At 40.4% G+C, this 13,257-nt stretch overlaps 1 protein-coding gene across 2 annotated transcripts in view; it reads right to left on the bottom strand.

The window, feature by feature from the left end:
* The window catches only part of wdr7 (WD repeat domain 7), a 120,504-nt gene that overhangs the window by 7,610 nt on the left and 99,637 nt on the right, over positions 1–13,257 (bottom strand). For both annotated transcript variants that reach the window (XM_022744457.1, XM_022744458.1), the window contains exons 25-28: positions 9,058–9,175; positions 8,497–8,646; positions 7,670–7,752; positions 6,664–6,763 (exon numbers count right to left, since the gene is read on the bottom strand). In XM_022744457.1, the coding sequence (XP_022600178.1) occupies positions 6,664–6,763; positions 7,670–7,752; positions 8,497–8,646; positions 9,058–9,175 (451 nt within the window). The remainder of the gene's footprint in view (positions 1–6,663; positions 6,764–7,669; positions 7,753–8,496; positions 8,647–9,057; positions 9,176–13,257) is intronic.

Raw genomic sequence — 13,257 nt, 5'->3', positions numbered from 1 at the left:
CACCCTGCCGCTCTTTCTTTTCAACATCTCTCTCTCCTGAAGAATCCCTTCATTTCTTTCTTTCACCTTCTATCCATCTTTCACCTCCATCAGTCTTACTCATCCATTATTTCCTCTTTGGCGAGATCCCGAATCTCATTTCCCATCACCCATTGTTAAAGGTAAAATGATCAAAAGGCTGAAAGAGAGGACACAGTCTGTCTGCAAACGTTCATCAGCTCAAACTGAAAAACGTCCAGTTTTTAAAATCTCGATAACTGAAGTCTTAACACACCTTATTATCCAAAGAGATGAGGAAGGGATTGACTCCCTCCTTCAACCTGAGCGGCAACTACCAGAGTGATCCAGCAGATCCACAACTTTGGTTTTTGGAAACTTTTTTCTGAGTACTGAGACATTTCAGACGGGCAATGAGCAGAGGATTCAAGTGAACAGCTGCTTCATATCTGAGACTTCATTCAAAACGCTTACAGCCTTCACTTCTATCAAAATAATTCAATGATCCTTTGGAATTCTATGGAAACTTGAGCATCAATCGGAGTCGCACACCAAAACACATCTCCCCGGTGCTGACCCACACATAACAACTGGCCAATCAGAGCTCCTTGTGCTGCTCTGTGGGTTGGACCTTGTTTAATGTTTACGTGCTACATGTTTAAATGAGAGTGATCACAATATGGAAACTGTAAATGCCAAGTCAGTGAGATGGAATGTTACAGTCAATAACTTAAAAATGTATTTTTAATTTTAATTTTAATTTGACTATGAATTCATTAGTAATGAGTTTAGTAATGCATCATTAAATGCAAAAGTAATGAAATTAATGTATAATGGCTTTTTAAATGCATCAAGTTATTAATTCATTTATATATAAAGAAAAAAACCTGCAAACATGTAAAAGGACTCCAGTGGCAGACAAAACAATGCCTTCACTTACACTGACATATAAGACCAGTTTTGTACTTAACAGTAACATAAAAACTGTCCAATCAGAGCAGCACAATATGAATTACTACATTCAACTGTGTTCACAGTGTTTAGAATATAGAAGAGAGGGACCAAAAAGAAACAGGATGCAGAGATGAACTGTTTAATGTGCATCAAACATTGATGCTTTCATATATATTATAATCAGGGTCTGTATGTGTGAACGTGTGTGTGTGTGTGTGTGTGTGTGTGTGTGTGTGTGTGTGTCATGGTGGACTGCCTACCAAATCAATCAGCCTATCAGCGAGCAGTGAAGCACACTGAAACCATTTACAGCACTCTGTACTTCAATACACCTGACGCCTGGGGACTCGACTGTGTGTGTGTGTGTGTGTGTGTGTGTGTGTGTGTGTGTGTGTGTATGTGTGTGTGTGTGTGTGTGTGTATGCATACAGAAGGCTCTTCCTATTTTAGTTCAATTCCCCATGACTGACAGCTCTTAGCCCCACCTCCTCTGTAAATAAGATTTACGTTAACTTGTAGAAAGTATGTATACATATAGATAGATAGATAGATAAATAGATAGATAGATAGATACTTTATTTATTATACTTTATTTAAATATAATTGAAATCGCAAAAAACTGCAGGAGCTGAATTTTTTGGATGAAAGTATAAATATATCATATATATATGATAATTCATTAAAACTCAAAAATTGAAATCTCTCATTTTACAAAAGTGTTCAGACCTTTGTTCACTATTTTCCAGAAGCCCCTTTGGCAGCAACTACAGCTTTCAGTCTTCTCAGGTGAGCGTCTACAGGCACCGCACACCTGGATTTGGTTTATCCCGCTCTTTCTGGCAGATCCTCTCACACTCCGTCAGACTGGAGGAGAAGTGACTGCTACCTGCCATCGTCAGGTCTCTCCACAGACGTTCTGTGGGCTTTAAGTCTGGGCTCCGGCCGGGACATTAACACAGTCAGAGACCGGTCCTGAGACGCTCCAGCGTCGTCTTGGCTGTTTGCTTCAGGTCACTGTTGTGCTGAAAGGTGAACCGTCACGCCTGTCTCAGGTCACGTGCACGCTGGGGCAGATTTTCTCTGTTCTCTGTATTTGGCTGCATTCATCCTTCCCTCAGTTCTGACCAGTCTCCCTGTCGCTGCTGCCTACAAGACCCCCCCCCCCCCCCCCCATGCTTCACCGTAGTGATGGCGTTAGCGTGATGAGCAGTGCCTGGCGTTCGTCAGACATAGTGTTCGGAGTTCTGCCCATGCAGTTACATTTCTGTCTCAGCAGACCAGAGAATCATTTTCTTTAAATGCAGTTTGGTGAACTCCAAGCTGAGTCAAGGTAGCCTCCGTTTAGCCGCTCTACCATAAAAGCCTGATTGATGCTGGAGAGATGTTCGTCCTTCCAGCAGCTTCTCCATCTCTGCAGAAGACGACTGAAGCTCTAGAGTGACTGTTGGATGTTTAGTTATATCATTGAGCAAGGCCCTTCTTACCAGGTTCCATTGTTCTCCTGGGAACACTCAAAGCTTTAGAGATGGTTTGATACATTTGCCCTGATCTTTGCATCGCCACAGTTTCATCATGGAGGCCTCCAGAGAGTTCCTTGGATTTCATGGTTTGCTTTTTTGTCCTGACCTCTACACAGGTGTGTGACTTTCTAAAGTACGTCCAATCAATTCAATTTGTCACAGGTGGACTCCAGTCAAGTTGTAGACACATCTCAGTGATAATTAAAGCAAACAGGATGCACATGGCCACAGTGTGGAGAGAACACAGCAAAGGGTCTGAATACTTTGGTAAATGAGAGATTTCAGTTTTCTGTTTTTAATTTAAAAAAACTTGGTCCAAACTTGGGTTACTGAGCGTAGACTGACGGGGAAACATTTTTCATTTAAACCTGCACCACAATAAAATGTGCAAAACGGAAAGAGTTAGAATAGTTTTGGAAGCCACTGTAAATTTAGCTTCAGTCTTAAGTATAGGTTATTGTTCAGCTTATGTCCTGGATACACTTGGTTGGCTTCTTATAGGATGTAGAGTGGGAGGAGCTAACCCTGAGGCAGAGCTACACCTTCAGTTACAGAGCGTTCTCTCCGGTTTCAGTGGTTACATAAAGAAACAGATGCAGACAGAGAGAAAGATCAGTCAGATTGTTTCTTTGTGTTCAATTAGTAGACTCAGTAGAGTCTGTTAAAGAAGCAGAGCAAGCAGGTGGACACACACACACACACACACACACACACACACACACACACACACACACACACACACACACACACAGAGTAATGCAGCTGACAAAGGACTGTTCACGGAGGCTGATCAAAGCTGTGGCAGATGGTCATGCAGGGACTAGCTAGCTACGGCTGGACACACACACACACACACACACACACACACACACACACACACACACACACACACACACACACACACAAAGATGGATTATGAACAAAAATGCTCATCTTCTTCCTCTCCTCCTGATACTTTTCTTTCTTCACCTTCCTTCTTGTTTCATTTCTCCCATCCTCAATCATCTCTTTATGTCTCTTTTCCTCGTTCTAACCCATCATCCCTCCTCCAGGCCATCTCACATTTCTTTTCTCCTTCCCTTCCCTTCCCTATCAAGTACAAATGAATTGAATCAAACCATTCATTTAGCATTTCCTATTTCCCCAAATCTGGTCCATAAATTTTGTTTTGATACCACTTTTAACTACATCAGTAACATGTGATCTCACATAAAATTACAAAAAGCTGGAGCCATCTTCCTAAATTTATTGGTTTTGTTGTGCAATTAATCTGCCTGCTGACTAAGAACATCATACAGATTTTATATTGACTGATTTTAAAAAGGAGTAGATGGTTTTAAGATAATGTTATGTTGCTATTTATCCAGATCTCCCTAAAGTGGTTTGAGAAATTCTACAAATGTGTTAAAACTTTATTTACACAGTGAAAACTGTTGTGGAATTTACTTTAAAGCCCCACACTGATGAAAATCAAGTGTTTAACCTTAGCTCTGTCCTATACCAAGATTCACTGCGTGCTGGTAATGAGAGCAGACAACACTGACACAGAGCCACTGTTAAATGTATGTATTGTCTTTCAGCTCAGTTCAACAGCTAATGGTACAACTGTTAAAGCCAGGGGCCTTAAAACTTCAAGTTTTTGTCAAATAAAGTTACGTGTGGTCAAGGCTGCTAGGCAACAGGAGCCGTGCTTTGCGACACAGCGGCAAATATATATACTATATATATATATATATATATATATATATATACACATATTACATTATATAATACAAGACATATGATGAGTGAAATAATCATCAACACCATGACTGAGTGTTTCCACCTTGAACTGCAGTGAACCAATGACAGTCTCATAAAAACAGATTCAGACAGCCAGGGTTTCATACGCCACAAACCTAAGGAACCAATCCTGTCAACTTGTGGGAGCAGGGGGCGGGGCTAAATCAATCTGAAACCTTGTCAGTACAGAGAGAAAGTTAGCATTAGAACAACCACTAACACTAACACCTTGTCAGCCACTGCCAGTTACAAGCTAACAAACATCATAAAAGATGCTAACTATGCTAACCATTCTGATTTCTCTGCTAGTCTCTGGTTCTGGTGTCAACAGACTCCTCATCTGAGTCTGGGTCTGACTGAGGCTCTCTGATGTCTCCTCCTCTAACCATCTCGATACTTTCTACTCTTTCACCTGTACACCTGGAGCAAGGAGGTGGTGGGCGGGACTCAAAGCCTGATCCACATTTCTCAATCAGGAAGTAAGAGTAGAGTGTTGGTGCTATGTGTCTCTTTGTATATGTGTTTTAGTGTAGCCTGGCTGCAAATTAATTTCCCTGTAAGGAACAATGAAGATACTTTGTACTAGATGTGTTTACAGTTTTTGACTTTTGCCTGATTTTTGTTTTTCGTGTGAAAATCATGTTAAACAGAATATTAATCATCATCAGTTTAAAACATGTCTGGAGAGGAACTTTAATGTCATCAATACAAACTGACAGCTGCTGTTCTCTGTGAAGGAGAACACTATAAAGTTTGTAAACCTATCTTTCACAACCACAGAAGGTCAATGATGGTCACTTTGATATTCAAACCCGACCTGCTGGAAAAAGGGCACAGATTGATGCCCTCTCCTGTTCTGTAGAGTATGAACCAAGGAGCTGATGATGTTGTAGATCAAAGCTACAGGTAGCTGCTTCACAGTAACGAGTCCACAGCCATGACAACAGCACTGTGAGGCTGTGCTTAAGCTCAGCAGTACTGTATGCTAAATGCTAACATGGATCACTGATGTTTAGTGGGTATAAAATTTATCTAGCACGTTCACCATCCCAGATTAATGTGTTTGCTTGCTAACATTTCCTAATTAGTACTAAACACAGAGGGACGTCTGAAGGGAATGTCATTGGATTTGCATGTTGCTCTGCCTGATGGCCACACTCTAATGTTGCCTGATTGTTGACAGGATGCCTTGTCACCATTACAACAAAATTATACAGCAGCAAAATTTGCCAAAAATGTTGTTCCGACATACTTTGGTTCCTTTTCTTGTTGAAGTAATTGTCCATGACTCAGAGACACAAGGAAGTTAGAAATAAGCACCAAAATCAATAAGAAGAATCAGAACTAATAAAACCTAAAAGATACCCGGCCTATTAATAAAGATGATAGCTTTATCTTACATTTGAAATTAAACACTTGAAATGGTTCCAGTACTGACACACACAGACACACACACACACACGCACACACTTCCCGCAAAGCCATTATCTATTAAATGTTAATTATTCCAAATAACGCACAAAGGAAAGCGTCTCTTGTCTTTACGCCGTGCACACAAACATAAACACCTACAAACACCTACAAGCACACACCTACAAACACACAAGCGCACACACACACACACACACACACACACACGATCAAACTAGATGTTGGGTGAACAGGGGCCAGTGCTGTTATCAGATATAAATGACCCCCTCCACCAGACTAGACTGCTCAGGTTACTGCAAATCAATACACAGCAAATTACCAACACACACACACACTCACACAGAAGTACACACATACACACATAGAGGCAGGTAGTACACACATACACTACACATTCGCACACACAATCAAACGTAAACGTGTGCAAAGACAAAAACATGATTAAGAGAGTCATCGCTTCATCATTAATCAATTGCTGAGGAAAAAAAATAAGTCAGGGCAATGAAACTCCTCTCCTCCTTCCCTCCGTCTTTTCTCCTCCTCTCTCATTTCCCCTTATTTACACCCCTCGTTACTTCTCCCCTCTTGTTCCCTCTCATTTCTTCCTCTACTCTCCTCTCAAAGGAGGTAGTCAGTCATTTTCATGGATGGATAGAAAAATTGGAAGATGGGTAAGGAACAAATGGTCAGATTAAAAGAGAGTTAGACAGATGAATCTAATGATCGATGATTTATGGAAAGACAAAAAAAAGACAGGAGGATGAACGAGAAGATGGAGAAATGGGGAAATTGATAGATGATCCATTCAGAGATTTGTGACTGGATGGATGTAGCACTGGCTGGCTGGATGGATGGATGGATGGATGGATGGATGGATGGATGGATGGATGGATGGATGGATAGAACTGATGAACAGGTAAAACCATTGCGACAGAACAACAGAGCTGCTGAGGTGAGCGGTGTGAAGTTTTGAACGAACCTGGCATTTTCCAGTACGAACGTCGTAGAGGACCACCGAACCCTGACGAGCTCCTACAGCGATGCGGTGACTGCGGTCGCAGTAACCGACCATGTAGAACCTGAGGAAGTGGACGACAGATACAATTTACGAAATCAAGTTTATTTGTGAAGCACATTTAAAACAACCAGAGTTGACCAAAGAACTGTACGATAATATGCAATGAAAAACACACGACATAATGACAGCTATCCCATAGTCTGAGACAGTTTGAAAATAAAGATACAAGAGATAAAAGTGATAGATAAAACCTTAGAGAAACGACAAAGAGAACATGTGGGTATAAAGTTCAGTCTTTAAAACCTTAACGGCGGGGAAACACTTAATTAAAACGGGTAAACTGTTCTAAAGTTTTGGGGCTGCTACTGCAAAAGCCCGACCAGCCTTTCCCCTTAGCCTTGACCAAGGGGCAGCTGGTCTGAAGATCGGAGAGATCTGGGGATGGAGAGGGTGCAGAGGAGCTCAGAGATATGCTCGGGTCCCAGACCACGTAAGGCCTTAAAAACAAAGAAAAGAACCTTGAGTCTGATGCAGTATTTGACTGGTAGCCAGTGCAGGGATGCCAGTATAGGGGAGATACTGTCTCTCTTCCTGATATCAGTTAACAGTCTGGCTGCAGCGTTCTGCACCAGCTGTAGTCAAGACGAGGTGGACTGGGTAACGCCCCAAATACAAGGCATGACCTCCACTGTTTTATCTTTCACTTTTATGTAAACATGTATACAACCTGAAACACAAACATTATGGATATGTTGAGGCCAGGAAGGGGCAGGAAGGACACGTAAATATATTCACACATTGACACACAGATTAAGTTGCCAGCCACATGCCCCGAGGCAGATGACCTCTGACATCAGCACAGACACCCAGGGGTCAACTTGCCTTAACTCCTCCCCAGTTCACTCCCCCACTGACCTTATAAGGAAATGTAGGGGGGCCTTGTTAACACACCCATATACACACGTACTTGCAGATAGCAGGGAAACACTCCTGTAGTCCTTTCTTCTTCACCAGAGAACCTTCGATGCAGTACATGATGATATCCATCACCTGAAGAAGAGCGAGAGAGAGAGTACGTGTCTTTTTCCCAAGAGGTTTCATTACAGGAAGCTGAGAAAAGCTATCTCGCAAGTATTTCTTTATCCCGTTATCTCGAGAAAACAAAACTCTGTTATCTCATATCTCATCTTATATCATTCAGTTATCTCAAGATAAAAGTATTTAATAAAAGTATTTCATTATCTCGACATAACAAAGCTCTGTTATGTCGACATAATGGAATAATTATCCCATTATCTTGAGAAAACAAAGCTCTGTTATCCGCTATCTTGAGTTAACGACATAATAATTCCATTATCTCGAAATAACGGAGCTTCATTATCTTGAGATAACTGAATAATTATCTCGTTATCTCGACATTACAGTGTTATCACAAGATAATGGATAATGGAGCTTTGTTATCTCGAGATAATAGGATAATTATTCTGTTATTTTCACATAATGGAGCTTTGCTATGTTGAGATGACAGAATAATTATCTTATTAATAATTATTAATTATTTAATAATAATTAAAAAATAAATATATAATCAAAAATGATCATCTTGAGAAAACAAAGCTCCGTTATTGATTATCTTGAGATAAAGGTGTTATCTCGAGAAAACACAGTTCTGTTATCTCAAGATAACACCTTCCGTAAAAATCTAAAATATGCATGCGTACCTTCCTCATTAGGATTGTGGAGAATGCTGTCTTTGTTCATTATTAGTTATGTAACATTTGAAATGTTTTTTACCTCGACCAGTAGATCCACAACGTCTCCAGGCATCTTCTCTATCAGAATGTCAATCACGCGCAGTATCTCCGTCTTGGCTCGGGCCAGAGTGGTGGTGTGAACGTTCTGCTGTGACTGAGAGTTCGCCTGCGCTGCGTTGTATCGATGAACCTGAACACAAAAACATATATGCATTAATATATACATATCTCTTATTACTGGGGAGTGATGTATGTATATAAAAATACATGACAGAGATACATTAAATTGGGTAGACATGTATGTTTAAGTAAAGTTTTTTATGCCTCCACAATAATTTTGGATACCAAAACTAATTTTTACTTATTTATTTTTGATACTTTGACATATATAGACTTTTTTTATTTTTACAAAAAGCCTTTTTTATGTCACCTTAACTGTTCAATGTGTGAACACATGTGACCATACAAGAACTTTGCCTTCATACAATACAGACACCAAGTTGGCCTGTGTCAAAGTATGATGAAGTGAAAGTGGAAACTGACGACTTTTTGAAGCTGCCGTTTGTCTGTTTGTGAAGATATTTGAACAGAACAGTCTCACCTCTCTTGCAATAGTGGTGATGAAGGCAGGCGGCCGGGCAGTGGCGATAAGAGAGAGGGCGTGGCGAGCAGAGCGAGCTGAATCCGCTGGCGGGTTGAGGGGCAAACCCATGGTAATACTGTGGAGAGTGAAAGAAACAGGCAACGGATTCTCAAAAATATTGTGAGACAAACCAAGACAGAAAGCAAAAAAGTTCAGTGAAGGGGGAAGAAGCACGAAAATGATTTTGTGCTTCTCCACCCAAATCTAAAAAAAAACAAAAAAAAGTTTATAAAGAGATTTTTTGAAAGGTTGAGTAATTTCACTGTAGTTTTCAGCAAAGTTATTCAAACAGTCATAAAAAGCAGAGGTAGGACAAAGTCATTGTTTTGTGAGTCTGCCAAGATGGCATCAGTGGAGCAGCCCACTCCGAGCTTCAAAACCGCTCTTCAGAAACCTGTGGGTGATGTCATGGAGGCTACGTCCATCTTTATTCACAGTCTACGGTCTGAACAGCCAAACACACCTTTCCCTCCTGCTCACGTGGTGGATTAGTCTGCATTTGGTTTCTCTAGTCAGGATTCCCGGCAGCAGGATGGTGTATCTGTTAATGAATCTAAATAAACTACGGTTTGTGTTGATGGTAATGAAGGGATATGTCACTGTGCAATAGTGTGGCTGATGGATTTTTAATAGTTTTTGGACGATAATGGAGCTCTATGGTCGAGAGGAATAAGATACATCACGCTTGGATACACACACATTATTAGTTATTAGGACACATTCATTGCTGGGCTGCATGTTTTCATGCCATTTGTTGAAAATAATAAACATATAAAATATCAACATACTTATCTTTTAAAGAGATATTTAAAAAAAAAAAAAAACAACAGATGGAGAAAAAGTGGCAGTTAAATGGATGATTTTAGAGAGAGAGGACAAGAATAAGATAAAAGTGAGAAAAGCGGCAGAGACACGGGGAGATCGAGCCTTACTAATATATGGAGTGAAGAGATTAGCGGGCAGCTTATAATGTCAAGGCCGAGTCAATGGGAGCCATTCACCAGACGACAGCATAATGGACTCCCACAATGCAACAGGAATTAGACACACACACCCTAACAGCTGGCCACACACCCCTCTGAGTGTGTGTGTGTGTGTGTGTGCAAGAAAGAGAGAGAGAGAGAGAAAGAGGCTGAGCAAGGCCACCTTGTTAACAAATGACTCTGGGGAGAGAGAGAGGGAGGGAGGGAGGGAGGGAGAGGAGGGAGTGATGGGTGAACGGATGGCTGGGCTGCACGATTCATCTCCTCTGATTACAGATCACAGCTACAGATCCTGTAATTAATACTGGTAATATATTGGCAATATATCAGCAATATTGAGATGTTTAATTTCATTTAGAGAGGTGGCTGTAATTGGAAACAGTCACAATGTTGATATAAGGCAGCAGGAGTGCAGGGAGCTAATTGTACTGAGAAGCACCGAGGTTAACAGCCAACATTTAGAACATGTAATGAAATAATCTGGATTATTATTACAGTCATATGAGAACACACATGCACGCACACTCACACACAGATTGTCACTATTATTAATAAGAAAAAAGAATAAAAGCAAAAAAATATGTAAATATGTGTACTACTTTATTGCTTTATTACCACAGCTCAGCCATAAATTTAAGAAATTCATACAGTTCAGTTCTTGTTGATGTTGGAAATGTGTAAACTCAGTTACAGTATGTGTTATAGCTGGTGTTGTACTGGACTATATATATATATATATATATATAGTCCAGTGGTGGATTAGTCTGCATTTGGTATATATATATATATATATATATATATATATAGGGATGTGTTTCTATCACATACATGAGGGGTGGAGCAGAGAAGTACAAACAGCTCTCAGTACAGTTACTATGTCCCTAATGTTAAAACATATAATTACATAATATTATAGGCATCATAAAAGTTGATTTTATGGCAGAGCACTTGTATTGGATTGCATTAGACTGAGTGTATACATAAACTCTATCACAGGTATATAAATTACAGATCTATAAATGGCACAGCATGTTTGGTTGAGAGTCCAGACTGATGCTTTCCAACTGTTCAGTCTGACCAACAGTCAGATTCAGTGTCCGTGCACAGTGATGTGAAAGAGAGAAAAACTATAAATCCACAACAAAAGAGAGGATGAGGCCAGGAAATGTATGTTGGTCCTATTCTGCACAGAGTTGATCAAAGTAAGTCCTTGGGTTTTTGGCTTGACACTGAACTTACATTTAAACATCACACTGATCATGTTCTACTCAAAGTTCATTTTGGAGCCGGTGCTCTATTTCTGTTCTACACTTAGTGTCCAGAAGAAACTCATACTACCAGTTTTTTGATTATGCTGGTGTGAAACTAACCTCCTGCTGCTCAACACAGTGTACAATAATCTTTGTAGACTTAGTCCTTGGTTCTTCCTATGGTACTCATCGCTGCTTAATATATCACTCCATTAAATGGCCTCCACCAATATAAGAAGACACATTCATTCATTCATTCACATCATTCTGGTAGCATGTTCATCAGTATATCATTTGAGGCATTCAACACGATACTTCTTCATCCCTGTGGTCAGAAAAGCAATCGGTAAAACAGCCGTTATGTTTAAGGCTCCTTCCGACTGGAACAACTTGCCTTCAAACACAAGAACCATAACATGTTTAAATATAGTGTGTCTTCCTATCTTTAGAATAACGTCTGTATACAGTATACAAAAGAGTTAATTTTCTGTCTATGCATTATGTTAGTTTTGCTGGGTAGTATTTGTTCACAGCCTCTCTGTGGCCATCTAGTGGTTGGTGCTTTTTTGAGGTTTGTGAATTGTATGTTAGGACCCCCTCTCATGCAATACAGGAGGTGGTTCATCTCAAGGGGTTTATCATAAAGAATTAACATATGTGAACTTAACTGAATAAATAATTAGTTATCAAAGTTGCCATCACTGAATTATTTATAAATGGACTGACTGAATATACTTAAGTAGTACAGTAGACTCTGGTTTAAAATTTGTGTTGCTTAACTGCCAAACACAAACAACATACAGACACATAAAAAGTAAAGCTAAGCACTGGTAAAAAAAAACAAAAAAAAAACCCATAACTAGTCATTTCCAAGAATTTGCCCAGATTGAAATGACACAAACACATGCAGACTTCAGTTTGTGTGTGTGTGAACCTGGCAACATGACTGCATTCACAGCCAATATCACGCTGACATTATCCAGTCAATACTGAGTCACACACATAAACACACAGTGAGGATTGGAGGTATTGATTTTTGTGTGTGAGGGAGGAGTGAATAACCTCGGTCACATGATGAGAGTCACTGCTGCAAGAAACCAAGACTGTGTGTACATGACTGACTGTTTAGGGACCCAGTTACTGACTGGTTTGCTCAGTGAGTTGCAGACAAGGTAACTGGAGAGTTTAGTGATCGACAGGTTTACAGACTAATGCATTGACTGACTGGGATAAAGCATGAAGCTCACCTTTGTGTCACTTGTAGAAGTTTGTTTTTGGTAAAAACCCACTATACTTTGGCTGTCACCAACCATCACATAGCAGTGGGTGTTTTCTGCCCTTTAGCCTCAGATATTGCAGAGACCAGAAACTTACTTGAAAAGCCACACGGAGATTTATGCTTTATTTTCATTGACCACAAGTTGACAGTTGACTGGCTGGTTTGGCAAAGGCACGTATGGTTAACATCCCCACCTTCGATAAAGAGCGGAGCACAGCTGCTGCTGCTTCTATGGGAACCAACCAGGATCGTCTCCCACACAGTGGACGAGACAATCTAAACTAAAGACCAACAAGCCAATCATCAACGAGAAACCACACGCAGTCGGCACGGCAGCAGACAGCTTCTTATTTTATTACAAGAGGCATGCTATGGGTTTGTCTGCCAGAGAATAATCATGTTTTTGTGCACGCATGAATTTGTGGAGCTAAGTGTGAGAAACATGGAACCAGCACTAACTGCTGGTGACTGAAACATCAACTACCTGATTTAATAATAGATATTGTAATGTGGGTAACTGGCTGGTTAACGAGGTGACTGGTTGACTGATGTGATGACTGAGCCACTGAAAGACTTCAGATTGGGACTGACTGACTGACTGACTGACTGACTGACTGACTGACTGACTGACTGGTGATAGGCGAGT

This window comes from Seriola dumerili, unplaced genomic scaffold (genome assembly GCF_002260705.1).
Source record: "Seriola dumerili isolate Sdu_G_001 unplaced genomic scaffold, Sdu_1.0 BDQW01000081.1, whole genome shotgun sequence".
NCBI classification, from domain to species: Eukaryota; Metazoa; Chordata; class Actinopteri; order Carangiformes; family Carangidae; genus Seriola; species Seriola dumerili.
This window is presented reverse-complemented; position numbering and strand designations above follow the sequence as displayed.